The sequence below is a fragment of the Aphelocoma coerulescens genome, chromosome 1 (genome assembly GCF_041296385.1).
Source record: "Aphelocoma coerulescens isolate FSJ_1873_10779 chromosome 1, UR_Acoe_1.0, whole genome shotgun sequence".
Taxonomy (NCBI): domain Eukaryota; kingdom Metazoa; phylum Chordata; class Aves; order Passeriformes; family Corvidae; genus Aphelocoma; species Aphelocoma coerulescens.
This window is the reverse complement of record NC_091013.1, coordinates 51938377-51957150: the sequence shown is the minus strand read 5'-3', so window position 1 is coordinate 51957150 and position 18774 is coordinate 51938377. Positions and strand designations below refer to the sequence as shown.

General features: G+C 35.4%; 1 protein-coding gene across 3 annotated transcripts in view; it reads left to right on the top strand.

Annotated features, from left to right (window-relative positions):
* PIBF1 (progesterone immunomodulatory binding factor 1) overlaps positions 1 to 18774 on the top strand; it is a 106765-nt gene that overhangs the window by 17209 nt on the left and 70782 nt on the right. For all 3 annotated transcript variants that reach the window (XM_069009175.1, XM_069009194.1, XM_069009184.1), the window contains exons 6-10: positions 856 to 989; positions 3026 to 3134; positions 6401 to 6582; positions 8310 to 8435; positions 12457 to 12555. In XM_069009175.1, the coding sequence (XP_068865276.1) occupies positions 856 to 989; positions 3026 to 3134; positions 6401 to 6582; positions 8310 to 8435; positions 12457 to 12555 (650 nt within the window). The remainder of the gene's footprint in view (positions 1 to 855; positions 990 to 3025; positions 3135 to 6400; positions 6583 to 8309; positions 8436 to 12456; positions 12556 to 18774) is intronic.

The following is an 18774-nucleotide window of genomic DNA, read 5'->3' as shown; positions in this document are numbered from 1 at the left end:
ACAGTATTTAGGACAAGTAAGTAAGATGAGTTTGTGAAATAAGTACTTACCTAGTAGAAAACTGAAAAATGGAGTCTAGATTGGGGATTAAGGTATAAAAGTCTGCTATTCCTGTGGAGAGTTGGAGGGAATGAGTGTGATTAGGAAATCTGTCGATCTTCAAAATGGATACCTAGTGTTCTAAAAGATGAATACTCTCTGGGTGTTCTCTTGCTTTACTTCTGTTGTTTTAGTTTCCAGAATAATCTGTAAAAGTATATGAGGAGGAAAAAGAAGGTAAAATGGAAATTAATGCTGATGGACCATTTAGTAAACTTTTTAATTTAATTTATTTTGTCATCCACCAATGCTTTCCATGATATGCTTCAGGAAACATAAGTTACCAGATACAATAGCTACAATTGGGAAGTAACTGGCTGAAATCTTTCATATAATGACAGATGTTGCTAAACTTGCTGAACAAACCATCCTCTTTCTTTTTTTTCAAATCAACTAGCAAGTATTTTCACAAGTATCTTCACTTGTTTGAAACTACTGTAAAGGTGGTGTGACTTCTGTGCTCCTAGTATAGGTTTGCAGACCACCAGCTGTATATATGAAGGTTACTGGTATTAGAAGTTGTGCTAATAGACAAATGCACTGGAAAAAATAGGTACATTAATGAAGTATTTGTAATAAGATAGTTGAGTATCAATACAGCTGGTTACTTTGTGATGTGCTAAATTTCCAAATACTGAGACAAATGAAAATATTAACACTGAATATTCATAAGAGGCTTTCACAAAACTTAGTCGGTAATTACTTTAAGTAGATGTCAGTGTAGCTGTGATCATTTCAAAATGTCTCACTTCCTAGAGCTATGAAGATGAGAGGCGAAGTCGGTCAGATCTTGAGGTCAGATGCCAGCGTTTAACACTGGAACTGGCTGATACCAAGCAGTTGATTCAGCAAGGTGATTACAGACAGGAGAACTATGATAAAGTAAAATGGTAAGTATCTCTATAATTCATTCTATAATGTTCAACTAACATACAAGTGTTAATAAAGATCAACCTTGATTGATGTGAGTTCTTAGTTTTATTTTTGATTTATGCGCACCACAGATATTTTGCCTTACCTCGTACGCTAATAGTTCAATTACCTGCTGTAGTATATTGCAGACATAAAATGAACAACATCCTGAAAACCTGTGCATCAAATTATCTTCCTAAAAGTTTGTATTTTCAGATTTACTGTGTTTTCAAAAGGGCCTAGCAGTCTCATTGCAGCTAAGGAAGTGGGAGCTGTTGACAGCAAGCATCTTGCAACAAGTCCTCTTTTTTTATTCATAGTTTAAAAGCAGTGATCTAAGAAAAGGCCCTATGGTCTATTCTGTGCTGCCTGCAGCATGAATTAGGAAGGCAGGACCTTGGGAATCAATATTTACAACTTAAGATATCCTTGAAACCATAAATTTGAAAGGACTGTTATGAGCACTCTGTCAGATAATCTTAAGATTACCTTAGTGAATTGGTTTAACTGCAGGAAGTTCCAGTGTCTAGCTTTTTTAAAATACGGATTACTGTACCCTTATAGCCAATGTTTTGAATATCCATCTTGCAAAAAGCAATTGCAAAATAGTGAAAATAGACTTCTTCTAAATACACTCACAGATGTATACTTCACAGTCCAGCTTCCAAATGGCTTTTTCATTGTGCTTGCAAGTGCAAGAAATCTGATCTTTGGCACATTTGTTGTGAAACGGATTCAAAAATGGGGATTATGAAAAGACCCTGTCAGCTCCTTAGTTGTTCATATGGAATGAACTCAGGCATAGTTACTGACATGAATGACTTTGCCCACTAAGTCATGTGAAGGAGAATCTGTCTTCTGGATTCACAGCATTTTTGGTTCACAGCTATATGTACTAAAACAACCTTGGAATCTGTCTGGCATCTTGTTGCAAATAGGGTGGATTGATGCTATGGTTTGCTTCCCATGTGCAACTGCATCTTAATAAGTGGATTGTAATAACTTTCATGTGAATGGCCCCAGTGTTCAACAGTGTGCGTTTAAAATAGTCATGAGTTGAGAAAAGCATGAATGAACGTGCCAAAACTGTATTTGAGAGAGTAGGTTGTATTCAGCTGGGTAGGCACAGACGAAGGGGAGGAGAGAGCTATGTTGGCATAACTGCATGAGGATATTTGGGAGCACTGCAGGAGTAAATCACTTCCAGACTTGTTTCTGCCTTTAAAAAATACTGTGTCAAATCTTCTAGTTCTGCTGTACTACAAGTTATCTCAGTTTTAAAGCTATGCTATGCTTAATACAATATTGGTTAGATTTTTTTCTAAACTGCAAGCTCATACTGGCTCATTCATTTCACTGTTCTGACAGGGTGAGAGTGGAGACGTAGCAATGCTTCTTTGTGACTCTGGAAAGCACTCTTGCTCAGGACAGCAGCACAATTTTTGCAGATGTGTCATGTGTGTCATGTATATTTTAAATGTGACAATCCACTCTGGTATCAAGGGGCAGTATGCAGGCGGGAGTACCTACTGAGAACATGTATACATTGCTTTCTGCTCTGTTAGGAAAATGTGAATGAAGTTGCTTCACTTTTTCATTGGACTTCCATGTCTGCAAAAGATTAAAGAGAATGTCATGGAAAACAGCATCAGAAGCTTATTAAAGCTAAAACGATGAATAAGGGTGCTTAAAGTTGATTGCTAAGAGGAGAAATGTATAGCCCAAAGTAACACTAAAAAGGAGTAATAGGAGGAGAACGAAATAATTTAGGATGGGAGTTTGAGTATTGTAGAATTTTCTTTGTTTCTGAGTATTTAAATAACCTTAAATTGTTTCATAGAATAAGATACTGTTGCAGGTGTTAATAACTATAAAAGGTAAGATTATCACCAATTGTTCTGCGAGTGACTGGTTGGAAGAAGTCAGTGTCGTGAACTAGAAAAAGGCTGACAAAAAGGCACAGGAATCTTGTTCATTACACTATGCATCTAATAGTTTCACTTTGCTTTCACAGTGAACGTGATGTATTTGAGCATGAATTGGCAGAACTCAGAAGAAAACATGAGATACTAGAGGTGTCATACAAAACACAAACTAAAGAAAGAAATGACTTAGCAAAAGAGGTAAACATAAAGTTCTTACTTTAGTAATTGTGTATTTCTTCACCTCAGGAATTCAATTCTTTGTCTAGTCAAGTTTGTCAGGATCATGGAATAATTTAATTACAATGGTTTCAAGAGACCAGTTGCTCCAAACCGCCCATGCAGTGCAGGGCAAGATTAGGTCAAGTTGCTTAGAGCTTTGTCGAGTTTTTAACGTCTCCAAGGATGGAGATTCCACAGCCTTTTGGACAATCTGTTCCAGTGTTTGTCTGCCCTTTTGTGAAAATGCATTTGTAAAAACTAATTACTTGCTTCAGCTTTTCTCTGTGCATCTTGTCCTGTCATTATGTACTGCCAAGAATCTGGCTCTTTTTATGTGTTCCACTTGGATAGGTGAAGATAAAAATAATATTTTCCCCAACCAGATTTCTCTTCTGAAGGCTGTAAAAAGTTCCAAATATTTCTCTTAACCCCATGTACATCATATGCTGCAGTTCATGACCATCTTGGTAGAGATCTTCTGGTCCTGCTCCAGTTTGTTAATGCGTGTCTTCAGGACACGTGTGTCATGGGACATAGCACTCCAAATATAGTCTCACAAGTGTGGAACACAGGATAATAATTTTCTTTAACCCATTGTCCACGTTGTTCCTAATATAGCCGTTGTAGCCACTTGGCGTTCTTTGCTGTCAGCACACATTTCTGTCCCATGTTCAGTTTGTTCAACTGATGTTTGTCTAGCTGATCTGTATTTTGCCAGTTTTTCATAGAGCTGTTATGGGAGGTGGCTGAAAGCCATGCAAAAGCTCAAGTAAATGACATGGACAGTGGTCCTCCCCATCCATAGAACTAACATTTTTGTCAGGTTTCCTAGGTTTGGCCTTGGTAAATTCCTACAAGTTTTTCCAGACACCTTTTCCTCTGTATGTATGCATATAGCTTCCAGCAGGATTTGCTTCAGGATCCTTGCAGGGACTGAGATTAGATTTACCAACCCAACTGAGTGCTTCTCCTTGAAGGAGGATTCTGGTAATCAGAAGCCTTGATCACTTGCTATGATACTTCAAACGGCTGGTCAGCCTCACAGCAACATCTGCTATCTCCCTCAACACTGGCCAAGTGCTTCCCATTTTTCCCTAGCCATTACATACGTGCCATTTTCCTAGGTATGTGACTTAGAAGGCTGAAGCAAAGACAGACTGAACTCTGCCAATAAGCTCAGGAACCTGGGAGGCCCCAGGGGAAAATTTACCGGTGGAAGATGAATGCTGTGAGTATGCTTGATATGGTTTAAACCCAGCTGGCAAGTAAGCCCCACGCAGCTGTTTACCCATCCCAGTGGAATGGGGAAGAGAATCAGAAGAGTAAAAGTCAAGAAAACTCATGGGTTGAGATAAAGACAATTTAATAGGCAAAGCAAAAGCTGCACACACAGCAAAGCAAGACAAGGAATTCATTCTCCACTTCCCATGGGCAGGCAGGGGTTCAGCCAGGGAAGCAGAGCCCTGCAAGAATAGTATGGAAGATCTTCTGTGTGTTAACACTTTAGCAGCTGAGTAAATGAGACAGACTACTGCTGAGAGTATCCAGGAGACATGGTGCTCGTTAGTGTCTCTGTATAAATGACAATGTTACAGATCAAATAGTGGCTATAACTGCCACTTTAAAGATAGTGTTGCTCTGCCTAATTTTACAGAGAGATTTTCAGAAATACTAGGGAAAAAACTGAGCTTCTATTAGAAAATACCTCTTTGGTATCAGTCTGAAGGCTTTCTTAATCTCTTTATTCCTCAGTCTAGTACCCTAAGAGGACATCAAAAGTCAAGTTTGTTCTCAGCATGCAACAATGCCCAAAAAAGTATTGTCCTGTACATCAAGTACTGTCAAGTACTGCAGAATAGCAGCAGCAGGCTTTTTCTCATTAACTTTATACTAAATTAATCAGAGAGTGAATAAAAGTAGCTCTACTTTAAACTAAAATACCACCTCAAACTTAAATATCCTGGAAGGTTTGTGCTGGTTTTTGTGTATACTGATACAGTATCAAGTCCTGGATTGGAAGAACATCCAACTGGAATTTTTTACACAGTACTTGTTTCAGAGGAGGAGTATTTATAGGACCAGTAACTGCTTGCTTTCTTCGTGTAGTAGTCCATGGTGTCTGTTCACTATGGATATACATATAACATGTTATTTGGAGAGAAAGCATGTTTACTTTTTTTTCTTAAATAAAGTATAGAACAGGCATTTATACCTCACAATGAGTATGGTGCTCAGCAAGAGGTCTGATGGGGAGGAGCATGGCTCTAAGAGCACTGTTTTTGTGTGAATTTTCATCTGTTTAGCTACTTGCTCCATGTCTTTGTCTCCAGTATCTTCCTTAAGTAACCTTTAGTCCTTCTATGACTTAGAAAAGGTGAATTCTATCTAAACCATGTACATGATGTCCTTATAGATTTAGGAGACGTTTCTGATAAGTTATTATCATTCTTTGAATTTAGTATGTGACATCCTCAGGAGCTTAAATAGCAAAATTCTTTAGTGGGACAAAACTGTGTTTTGTTATCATGGTTATGGAGTTGGGGCACCTTGCAACAGTAGTCCTATGCTCTTTGGCTGTTCTCTGTATTCAGCTTGAATGAATGGATGGTGACTACTCTGTTTCACATTACTTCTTGGTGTAGTAAGCATGATTGATCTGGTGGCAAAGGCAGCTGTTCTCAACTTATTCTTGTTTCTGCTTTGGCATCAGTTCAGCCTTCTGTAGCAACACCAGCTCTTTGCCCTTGGGGCATGCCTGGAGCATTGCCTTGTCCACAACAATCATGCCATACATCAGCCCCAGAACTAGCAGTTTTACCATTTGTTTATGGAGCACTAATCACCCTGGTGCCCTTAAACGTTTCACTTCTGTTCCTGAGGCAGTCATAGTCATTGTGACAGGTTGACACCAAGACTGTCCATCAGTATTTCTGACATAGCACTACTCAGTATTGTTGCTATTCAGTACTTCAGTACCATTTTGATACTGATGTAGATGAAAGGACCTTTTTTTCAGGTGCCAACTACTGGAAATAAATAATGAAAACTCATAAAATTAAAATGTTAATAAAGTTTTTTTTCAGCTTAAAGCTTCATCAATTTACTTAAACTAAAGTGTAAATAAAGTTTTTTGGTCCAGGTGATTTCACAGAAGAGAGCTGAAATTAAATTGCAGATATGTGTATATAGGTTAAATATTTATCTTGAAATTCATGTTAAAGTGTTCTTTTTAATACCTTCTATAGCTGGCAACCATACAACAATCCCTCAACTTGTTGCAAAAAGATAAAGATTATCTTAATCGCCAGAACATGGAGCTCAGTGTTCGCTGTGCACATGAAGAAGATCGTCTTGAAAGACTCCAGATTCAGCTGGAGGATGCCAAAAAAGCTAGGGAAGAAATGTATGAAAAATATGTTGCATCCAGGCAAGTTATTGTGTGTTCACTTCTATCACTAGGCAGGTTATTTAACTGTTTTCCCTTGTTTCTTGCACAAATCCCATTTAATTAATTTTACTTTTCAGAAAGCTAATCCATATTTATGTAACTAGAAGCAGAACACTTTTCTTGGGTCATAATATGGATCACAAACATTTTTTTAAGCCTTTGATATAAAGCCATAGTAGTGGAAGTAAACTTTCAGCATTGGGAGTTTATGGCAGTTATTGTCTTAGGTTTACTCAGTTAATTATAAAATGAACTTTTTTTTTTCAGTGTATACCCATAAATCCTGTGTTCTGTATAACTAAGAGGAAGTGTGCTAATACGACTCTCCTGATAGACAACTAAAACAAAAATTGTCATCTAAATGAAAAGAGAAGGGCATTCTTGAAATGATCAGTTATGGAGCTCCAGCCCATATCAGAAGAATTTTAAATACTATTTTTCCTTTCAGTGCAGTCACTCAAAGTTTTTTAAAGTTGTTTTGCATGTTTGTATCTCAGAACTATGTTCACCCAGAACTTCTGTATTTTAAATAAAAGTCTTACTCTGAAATGGTGTTTTAAGAAATCATGTTGTTCTTGGTTTTTTTATGATAAACCTCTTTATTGTGTAAAAGGTCTTCATACAGTATTTGCTATAGTGTGGCACAGTTGAGGGAGAAGAAATAAGTTTACTTTTACCGTGAAGGGTCGACTGAAATTCAGTGTCTCAATAGAAAGAAAACACGAAACCTGGTCTGCAAGCACCCTCCATTTTAATATTTTGCAGCTTTTAGTTAATGCGAGGGAGTTTTTGACCAACTCACATACTGATTTCTAAAAATTATGGGCTATCACATGATTGGAAATCAAACGAAGTCTAAAAGCTTTTACAGTTATAAATGCACATATCTTCATAATATGCTTTTGTTTCCAAACCTGTGATTTTTACCAGTTGCTTTACTGCTGATTGATTTTTCTTGAACAGTAACTAGATGCTATAAAGTGTTGACATTCCTTAACTATTAAGTTCTTACAACATAACCCTATTTTTGTAGGAGAGATTCTTTATGAGATTCCCTACAATCTGTAGCTTCCAAAGTTACAAAAAGATGTCAATATTTCTCTGAAATGAAATTCTTTTGTCCTAAAATCTTATGATATCTGTTGCTTAAAAACTTTGTGTTTTAAATAGTTTATATGTCACACTGATGGGATAAATTCCCAAATCTTGAGGTTTTTTGACTTCACAAATCACCACTGCATTTAATCTTCAGTGTTTCTTGTGATGTTTTTTCCCTCATTTGAGGTGCAGATAGTACACAAAGAAGTCTTCTAGTGGCATGGCAGCATTGCAAGTTAGTAAGTTAATCAATCCTTACCCAGTGATGAAGAAGAAAGTGAGGAATTAAGTGATTACTTAATATAAGCACTTGAGGCTGACAAAGAATTTCTGGAAGAATGTTAAAGTTACGTGATTAATCAATATTACATTACTTTAAAAAGTTTAAATCTGTGTGCAGAAAACTTCTGTTTATTCACAGTTAAATATTATTTATTCCTGATTGATTTTCATTTAATTTATGTATCAACATAGGCTGATAAGTATTTTAAGTTGTTGAGAGGTAAATGACTGAAGATTGAAATACAATGTAAAATCAAGAACTCTGCTCTTGTAAAGCTGTACCTGAAGTTTTGATATTTTGACCTGTGTAATATATTTATTTACAGAGACCACTATAAAGCAGAATATGAAAAGAGACTCAATGAAGAGTTGGAACAAATAAGACTGAAAACAAATCAAGAAATTGAGCAACTAAGAAGCACTTCAAAAGAGATGTATGAACGTGAAAACAGGTAGGTAAGGTGTAGGCAATAACCTAACTGGGGGAGAAATGACCAAGCACTGTTTTGTGCTTAGGTATAATCCTAGCTGACTGACTCTTTGAAAGGTGTTCAAAATGTAAGAATTTAAGTTCAGTTGTAAAACTGATGGGAATCTTGTAAAAACTGAAATGAAATTATACTTGTACAGTAAGTATATGTTGTTAAATTTATTACTAAATGATGGACATCTAACATGATCAGCTGAAAAGGATTATTAAAATTCATGTTCTACATAAGCATTGGTGGTTTGAAGTTTGTTGAGATGTATAGTGTTAGTTAATTAATACAGGATGACTTTACCTGTCATGGTATAGGGGCAATCTTGAAGCTGTGCCAGGAATCCAGAAGAGAAGCAGTTGATGCAAAAAAACAAAGCAGAAAAAACCTAAAAGAGAGAAGACTTAGGCCTTTATGAAATAAATCTAGTTGAGATTTTTTTAGAGCATTGTGATTGAAAAAAGGCATTGATTTCCTGTAAATTACTTTAAAATTCTCTTTTGAAGAAGATTCTAGTCCTGCAAAGACCTGCATACTGAGTTTGTATGTGTGCCATCCAGATGAATACCATGGAATTACATGCACATACATAAGCCTTTAGGGATTGGAGAGATTTGGACCTTTGGCACCAAATTTCTTTCTTAGCTTATTTTTTGCCCATTTTATTCCTTTAAAATGGGAGGAGTGTTTAATAATTTAACTTCACTGTAGATGTCCTGAACGTGTCGTATGGAGAAGGAAATGACAGTAATAAAATATTTGTGGCATTTTGTTCCTCTAATAGGTAGTTTTGTTACTGCTGGGAAGAGTGGAAAAAGAACATGACTTCTGCTTCTTTCAGTCAGTGGAAAGGTTCTAATTAAAAAACAATTACATCATTGTGTAGTTTTGCAAGTATGAGTAAAATACATGCACACGCATATACATCCACACCACTTCCTGTATGCAAATCTATTTTGAATTACAAAGTATGAATTTAAACATGCACTCCTTGTGGAAATGTGACATGGGTCTGTATATCATTGAGAAAGCTACTGAAAGATATTTCATTTGTATCTGGAACTGCTTTACAGAAGTTTTGTTCCTCATTTTGAAATAATTACTTCTGAAATGCAAATCCCTTAGATTTGCCTACATGTTTTGCAAAAAAAAAAAAGGCTTTCTAGCATATGCTCTTTCTATAATATACTAAAAAATTCCACCGTAAGGCAGTCTGCCTCAATGGTAAGATAAATGAAACCTCAAATTGTGAGCTAAACAATTTGCCCTGAATTTGTGTAATGTGATGAGATGCTGTTTGTGGCTGAAAATAAAGTTAAGGTGCTGGTTTCATCCTCCTGCTCAAAGCATGGAATGGTATTACAGCTAAACTAACTAATCTAATACTCAGTTGCTCATATTCTTTGCCACTTTGCCAAGCCTGATAGTTCCTTTGAATTTATTGGCACTTACTTTATACTTGGATGAATCAGTTCAAGAAACTAAAATGGGAGGGGGCCACTAATAAAAAGGTGATGCTTTAATGCCTAAATTTTTTGGCATCAGTTTCACTTGTATGGTTGTTGTAAGCATGGGCTATGTTTGCAATAGCAAGCCTGAGTGAATTCACAGGGCATGTGAATGTCTGCAAGAGGTTTGACATTGGATTAGCTGTAGTCTGTTCCCATAGATCAAACACAATTTAGTAGTCTTGAGCATGTGAGATGCTTTCCCTGAGCACCTTTTCTGACTTGGTTGAATCTGACTAGAATCCAGTTTGTGCACTCTGGAACAGTTTAGGGATGTGACAAAGTGCAGTAAATGGCAGTTGCCAAGATGTTTGTTTGAAAATTTAATAAACATGCCCATGAGCTGCTGCCTCGCCTGTTCTCATCCCACCTTTTTTCCCCCCCATGCCCATTCTTGATCCTCTAGATAGTATTTCTGTCCCATTTCAGAAGGTTACTTTCACTTTTGTCATAGGCTGGCTAGATACCTGATAAGGCTGCTCATGTGCAGCCATTGGGTAGTTGCTTCACCTCCTTTGAAATGGCAGTCGCACAACCAAAAACTGGCAGCATCACTGGTGTATGCCCTGGCTCTGTAGAAAGAGAGTATTTCAACAGAATTTGCCTCACATCTGTGGTTGTTGTCTTGTTGGTTGAATAGTACCTCACTTGTGTACTTTTTCCTCCTATTGCATTTTCAATTGATTAGTTGTTCAGCTAAGCAAAATAGTTTATTCTCTAAATGAGTCTCTGTATCTCTCCTACTGTTTAATTTTTGTCCCACTTCCACTACTCTGGTCTTAAGGGTAGAGCTCTGGACTCCTACTCTTAAGACATAATATGCTTGATCTTAATATTGTTATCTAAATATCGTTAATAAATTAATGAAATTTATTGCTATGTTCCCATATTTTTGTATGAGTCAGTTTTAAAGAATCTAGTCTTAAGGTCAGTCCCTGAATTTCTGCACTAAATTTCTGCATTAAATTCTGCCTAATAACTCAATTTTTAAAGAAAATGATGTTATCTTTCTCCAATAGCCAGTTAACTGCTACATAATTCTGATGTTAATTTTTTCTAAGTAACTGTTTCCTGTTCGTATGAATTCCTTTGAATTCAGAAAAGTGCCACCAATAACTTTCATTCTAGGAAATAGTCTTTAAACCAAAAATTATATACCTTTAGTGTGATACAATGACCTAGGTTAACATTTCCATGGGCTTAATGATTTTCTTTTATATCTTGACTCTTCACTTTTCTTCAAAACTTGCCTGAGATTTAATTTCACTTTGACTTAAGTCAGAAAGCTGCTATGGGGAGAGGGAGAAAAAAAAACTTCAGTGGGAAGATCTTGGTTGCATCCACATTAGCAGTTTAGTTTAGATGAAGAATGTGGTGTTGAAGTGAAACCCCCTAGTCATTGCTGCTAGCAATGGCTTTAGTTTGCCTTGCAGCTGTGCTTGAATTTGCTCACGTTTGTAGCATATGAATAGGATTCCTTTTTTATAAAACAAAATTGAAAGGAATCTTTAAGATCACCTAATATGTTCCAAATGCTGATGAATGTTCGTCATAGAAGCAAACCAGCAGTAGAGTAAAATCCTTAAAGACAGTCATAACACAGATGTCTGATCCTCAACAACCACTGTTAGCTCTGGCAAATTGGCTGGTGCTGTGTAACACTAAAAACTGAACACAGAGGTTATACACAGTATCTAAGCAGGGCTTCCCCTCAGTACAGTCTACTGCAGTGTTAATCTGTAGCCTGCTTGCAGCATAACAGTCTATTAATAACTAGTGCCATTTTTTTAACACAAAAACCATGTGTTTTATTCTAAATATCCTGCTGTTCTCATTTGTGTCAGTAAACTAGTGATTGAGGTAGTTTGAACATCTTGACTGATCTTTGGTTATAAAAAAAGTATCAATTGATCAATTGATTGTAATAAAATGTTCTTTTGTGGTTCTTCACAGATCAAAAATGTTGCCAGCAATAAAACCCAGGAGACATCAATGATATGTAATAACCTATCTATAAGAGTAACTAGACAATTAGTTGTATGTGGAAGTAGGATTTCTATGCTCACCTAAACTTTTCTTGCTCTATCATAAAAGTTGTGAATCATCTCAGCTAGGCGGACAGTAATCCTGCCATTACTAGCAAAGTACCAAGCAAAATCATTGGAAGTTATTTAATTCCTGCAAAAAACAAGTAATTTTTAGTTATAATATTCTAGAATAATTAGAGTTATATGTTTCCACATATGAATAGGTGATTTGATAATTGTTTTTAGAATTTCAGAACTGGAAGCTTTGCTGGTATATATGAAAGTAACCTTAAGTAAAGGCTCTGTAATAAATAGGTGAATAGATAGACAGACCCTTCTGTCATTCCATGAGAATTGAAGAATGTAGTATCGAAGTTCAGATCAGAGAGTAGTAATTAATGAAGCAAACCAGTCTTTTTTCTAACAGCTTCTTAACAGAATAATTTTTGTTTCCTTCAGAAATTTGAGAGAAGCAAGAGATAATGCTGTTGCTGAAAAAGAAAGAGCAGTTATTGCTGAAAAGGATTCTTTAAGAAAATATGAACAACTCTTAGAACAGTAAGTGTCTTTAAAAAACATACAAAAATCTAAAGGTATAACAGTGTTTATATCTAGGAGGTGTAGGTAGGAGGAAGGACTAGCTTTTTGCTTACAAAGAACAAATTGAAGTACAAACTCCTTGTTTAAATGAAGTTACACACTTAATTCTGGTAGTAAATATTTCCTGTTATCAATGCAGTAACAAGATGAAAGTTTGGTATTTCTCCTGCAATCCTTTAGAGGCAAGAAAACTTAATTATTTACTTCATAGCAAGAATGGCAAGAATGTGGATTTTATACTGTACAGTAGCAGTGGTCAAACTCTGAACCTGTTGGTGGTTTTTTTTTCTTTAGTTGAAAGTAGAAAATAATCTTGTAAGATGACTTCAATAATAGTTTTTATGAAGTTTGGATAGAGAGCAGTCATGAACATTTATGTTTGTTACATACTTTTTTTCTTACTACTGTCTCTTTTCAGTCTTTCATACTCCATGTGTAAAATTTATTGTCTATACAAATGTATAATTCTGTTCATATGGAGAAAGAAACTATGGTAGGTTTTTTGCCTGTTTACAAGCAGTGTTACTTTCATGTTCTGTAATACCTTTTCCTTAATTTTGTACATTTAGAATATTAGCTGTGGTAAACTATGAGGAAATGTAAAACTATGGACAGTAATCAAAGTTGTTCAGGTGAAGTTTGTCATGTGTCTTTAATTTTGGATTTAGTTTGTTGTTTAATACAATTTTTTTTAAAGGAAGAGATCAGTTCATTAACTGACTGTGCTACTAGTCATCTACTCTAAGGAAGTACTAGATGAACCTTCTTTGCTCTAAATCATTTTTAATTACAAGTAGTAATCAGTTAAAATGTTGTTAACTTAAGCATAGGAACAAATTTATTAAAGCTTTTAATTTTTATGTCTAGCTCCTAAATTGCAGTGGTGATACTACCGAAGAAAGAGCATTGCCTAAGGACTGAAAAAATGGGATTTCTAACTGATGAGGTGAAGCAATAGGGGTAATTCTAGAGCAAATGAGATGGGTCAGAGGACTTGATATCCACGATGAGTTTAAGGGGCTTGACTTCAGATTAATTCTAGTTCAGCTGAACAGTCCCAAGGGTGCAGAATGCCTTTTAGTAGTTAGAGCTCATTGTAGGGGTTGTTGGGTTGTCAAAAAGGAATTCAGTTTGCATACTCTGAGATGATGACTCCACAATATGGAAATCAAAGCTGTTTTAGTGGGGAGGACCAGGAAACTTGTTTGAAACAGATCTTCTGAGTCAAAATAAAATGCTAATATGAGTCAAGATGGGTTTTTTTCTAATGAGACTCCTACGTTTCACTGTGGTAAGATATACTAAGACATGGGGATTTCATATACGCACTAGAAACTCTTGAAAATCAGTCTTGCATATCATAATTTGAGTTTGCACTTTTACTTAATAAAAATACTAACTTTGCAATTCTTCTGTATTTGCTTTTAAACTTAAGAACTGTGGAGAAAATACTTTTCTGTTCAGCTGTATTCCCACTCAAATAATGTGTCATTTTTTCATATTGTTGCTTTATTTTGAGGAGGAAAGTTCCCCTGCTATTAGAAACATAGGAATCTTGTTTGATAAACTTACGCTTCTGTGCTCTTACAGCTTTTTCGAGTGATAAGCCCTCCAATTAAGTAAAACTCTCATTTCCTCATGTTAAAAAAATTAATAAGTTGATTAATGCTGGGTTTTGGAGTTCGAAGAAGTAGATTGTTCCTCAGAAGATTATTTTCTGCTTGGGAACATGGAAACCCCGTACTAGCCTTTTTTGAAATGTAGATGTCTCCCTTCAAAACTACCCCACTTTTAACCACATTACAGGTGTCAAGACCATGAATTTCTCCACATTCCAAATCATCTACCTAAGTGAACTGCAAAGTAACTAACTGGCATGTTGAGATGGTATAAATACCTTAACTTAAAAGACTCCAAATTCTGAATTTACTGTGGACTCACATGTGACAGTTCTGTGGAACAAAGAAATTTTCTAATATCACCAGAAACCCCCTAAGATAAAAAAGGAAAACCTGTGTTGTCCAGTTCGGTGTGTAAGTGATTATAACAGCTTGTTCTACTTTAGTAAAAACAAGGTGACTCATCGTAGTTACCACTGGTATCATAATCTGTATAAACAAACATGTTTGAAAGCTTCAGAAGTATCTGGAATGTTGACTGACCTGAATGGTGGTTAAATAAAGCCCCTGGCATATCTTGTGATCAGAAGTGTAACTAATACCCAATTTTCTAGTCAAGTGTACTTATTTTCTTTTTTTTTTTCACATTTTTGGTAGTTTTCTGTGAACAGCTATTTATAAATGCCAAGAAAATACCAAAGTGATAATATTCATTAAAGAGTTCTGTTGAGAAAGGATCTGCTGTTTCAACCTTAAAGTAGATCACTATGATGTCAGGATGTAAGTTTTGTTGCTCTTTTTGCCATTATGCAGCTGTAATTTCTGTCTTAAGAATCCATGTTTCATTTACCTGTAACAATGCCAAAAACCTTAAATTATTTGATATTTGAGGACAACAATTTTGTAACAGCTCTATCATCTACACAGTTAAGTGTAGATGCTACATATGTTCCAGCTTTTCCTTCTTTTGAATATTCCTCGAGTGTTATTTTCAAACTGTTGACTGTTAATCTGTTACTTCTCATTGCCAAAAGAAAAAACATCCCACCCACCAAGACACCACCAACCAAAAAAAAACCAGCACCGAAAAAGTAGAAGTGCACTGTGGTTTGCTGTTGGGTTTTTTCCTGATGGTTAAATTTTCTAGTTTCCTCTAAGGTTCAATGTCAAACTTAAGTGGTTCCTTTTCTTAAAATGAACTCAGAGGTCTAATATGGAGTGAACTCATACCTAGAGCACTTCACTTACAAGAACCATCTCTTGCCTTTGATTGTTGACTTCCTTTAAATTTCCTCTAAAAGGAGTATAATATCTTTTCCAAGGACTCAGCTATATCAGTGGAAACTGGCTTAAAAATTCTAGAATTATTGGGAACACAAGGGAAGTTCATAGTTAGTGTGATTTTACAAAACCTTTTTTTTAGTGACAAAAAAAAATTGTACTCTAACAGCCGATTGCTGCTCACATGATGTACGTAAAGTGATTTTAATTTCCTGTCTTTGTAATGATAAAGTGAGAAGTGTAGAATAATGAAGAGAAAGAAACAAAATAGGTATGCAGTGAATGGAAAACAAGTATGCAAGGAAATTGTGTTATGGCAGTGCTATTCCTTCAACTTCGCAGTGGACACTATTCATAAAAACTCTTGGTTTTGTAAAAGTTAGTGAGAGGTTTAAATTCTTGCCTCTGTCCATTGGGTAATAGGATATTTTTAAGTATGTGCTTTTTTGTCTTATTTGAATATGCACAGATGCACTGATGATGAATTTTAAGCCATATTTCTGTAGTTGTGTTAAGTCAGGGTGATGACTACAGAAATCATTTAGAGCCTTAGGTTAGTTCTATAAAGATTTCAAAGTATTTTGTATTACTTAAGCATTTCTGGATTGAGGTACATAGCTCAGTTTTTTGAAGTTATTAAATTTATAATAGATGATCTGCTACAGGTCAAAATACCTTTAGGAGTATTTCTGCTATTTCTGTTAAGAAATGCTTTTCTCAAATAAAAAACAAAATTGAATAAAGATCATTGACATTTCTTGATAACATTTGTCTGTGTTTCATAGATTAAGAGAAGTATGCAAAAAGTTGTCCGCATGTTTGTGTTTACACATTTAATGTTTTTCTTTCCAGTCAGCTGCAAGCTGACTACACAACTTAGAGACTTATTTTAGTGTCTCCATAATCTTTTTAATTTGAATCTTTTATCCCTATTTTTTTCATTCTTCATAATTGTGGTGCATTTTAGAATTCATCTGGAGTGAGGTTGATGCTGATATTAGTCATCTGTCTTAAACTTTTTAGGTGATGGGAGAGAGGGGATAAATTCTATTAATCAAATGGGTTTTTAAATTAGATTAAATTATGATCCCTATATCTTATTAATTGTACACAAGCCTAGAGGACTGTCTTAGGTGCGAAGATAATTGGATAAATTTACTGAACAAATAAATGTTAGAATGCATTTAGGATCTCTGTGGAACATGCAAGAACCTCATTATTAGATTTTCATTTATTACATTATACTTTCATTGTTAACAGAAACATTAAAACTAATTATTTTCCCCTTCTGTGAACATTTTTTATAATCTGGGTGTTGCATACTTCAGTGACAGGATTCTAATACTAAAATTACTAGCTCTATGTATGTATGTATGTGCTGGAGTTACTAGTTATATTTAAATAGGGGCATGTTATCTCTTCAAGAATATTTGTATCAAATGAAGATTTCAATAATGAATTTTAAAAAATCCATTCTGAAAACTGCTGGCCAAAATATTTCTTGAGCAAAGCTGCCATCACCCTGTGATAAAAACTACTGTCAGAACTTCTTACTCCCTACACATGGCTGCTACATTTGTATATGAAGTGCCTTGTAATCGTTGAAGAGCTGTGTAGGTCTTGAAAATCACTACCACTTTAAATCTTCAGTTTCAATTAACTTTTTAGTGTTTTCCAAAATGCTTTTTTGGTAATAATAATTTGCTGCTGCTGTATTAATTTATGACTGTAGTAAGATATGTATGCATAATTTTTTAACACTTAGAATTTCTATCAGAATAAAGCCAAGCCCTTCAATGGCATTATTAGACTTTGTTTGGATTTCAGCCCTGGCTAAGGTAACTATTGCACATTTCCCATAAAACTACCTACATCTTGTTCTCCTAATGAGAAAGTTAAATATGAGGTACAGCTAAAATGAATGTCATGGAAATTGCTGAAAGACACCCTCTTGGAAATTCAGAATCAACACAAGAAAGTCAGTGAAAGAACCAAGAGCGACAGTATGATGGAGAAGCAAAGAAAAAGTCCACTTCCCAGGTGACTAGGTCTGGTTTGTTTCCAAGCTGTAGAAGCAGCACTGAAATCCGTAACAAAAAAAGTGTATACATCCTGTATTTCTGCTGAAATGACTAGGGAGGCTCCTACTCTCTTCCTTTTCTTCTGAGGATATGTTCATTTGAACTTTAAATCTTAACAGATAATTCTAGGATGCATTTTAATAAACAGAAGGAGAAAAACCTAATTAACTGATTTGATGAGAGAGATAAATAGTAATGTTGGTAAGACTGCACACTTGCTAAGGCATGCCTAGTTGGTTTTGGTTCTTAGATTCCTAATCAGGATCTTAAATTTTTACATTCTTAGCTAAGATAGTGTTCTTGCAGAATGAATGCTTTGAGCCCTGTAAGCAGTCACTTCGTAACTGTAACTGTCTTGATGTTGAAGAATTATCTACATCAAGACTCACAGGAATGCTAAGTTAGTCTGATGTCTGACCTTTCTGAGCTTCATTACATCTGGAACACAGGCTTTGAAGTTTGTTCTCTTAACTGTGCAAGGAATGCTCAATGATTATATTTATAGCTCTAAAAACCTTTTATTTCCGTTGCTCTTGCCCCAGCTCCTAAAAAATAGTTCTCACAAAATATTTTTAGCGTCTGAGGGGTGCTTTGGAAAAGTTGTAGTATCAACATATCCTCATATCATAAAGATTTTCCATAAGCCTTGACATTCTCATTTTACCTTTTATTTCCTTCTAGCCAAAATGTTTTAATTTTAAAATATTACTATTAGTAGAGACAAATTGTTAAAATTCTGCAATGGCTATTCTGACTACCTAAGAAACTATTTGTTTACTCTTTTAAGTCCTAAGGGTTTTTTTGCTACCCTGGAAAGGTTGAAATATATAATGTCCTTTGAGAACAAATTTGAAAGCAGTTGCAAATTCCTTCAAAGAGGGATTCTGCATTACAAGAGTGGTGCTGCTGCTGCTTATATATATTTCTTAAATTATTAGGTTGAAATTTCCACTGCAGTCCATGATTTTGCTTTGATTGTTAGTATTCCTCATGTACACACCCATTTTTGTGACTCACTGCACCCAACTTCTCTTTAATGGTGACCACTGCCAGAATGAACAAGTAGGGGTCCTTTGTAACTCCTTACCAAATCATGTTTCAGGTACTAAATTTCACATGGGTTCAAAACGAGACTGGAAAAGTTCAAGATAAATTTGAGAATCACTTTACAGGTAGAAAACATATCCATTTTCAGG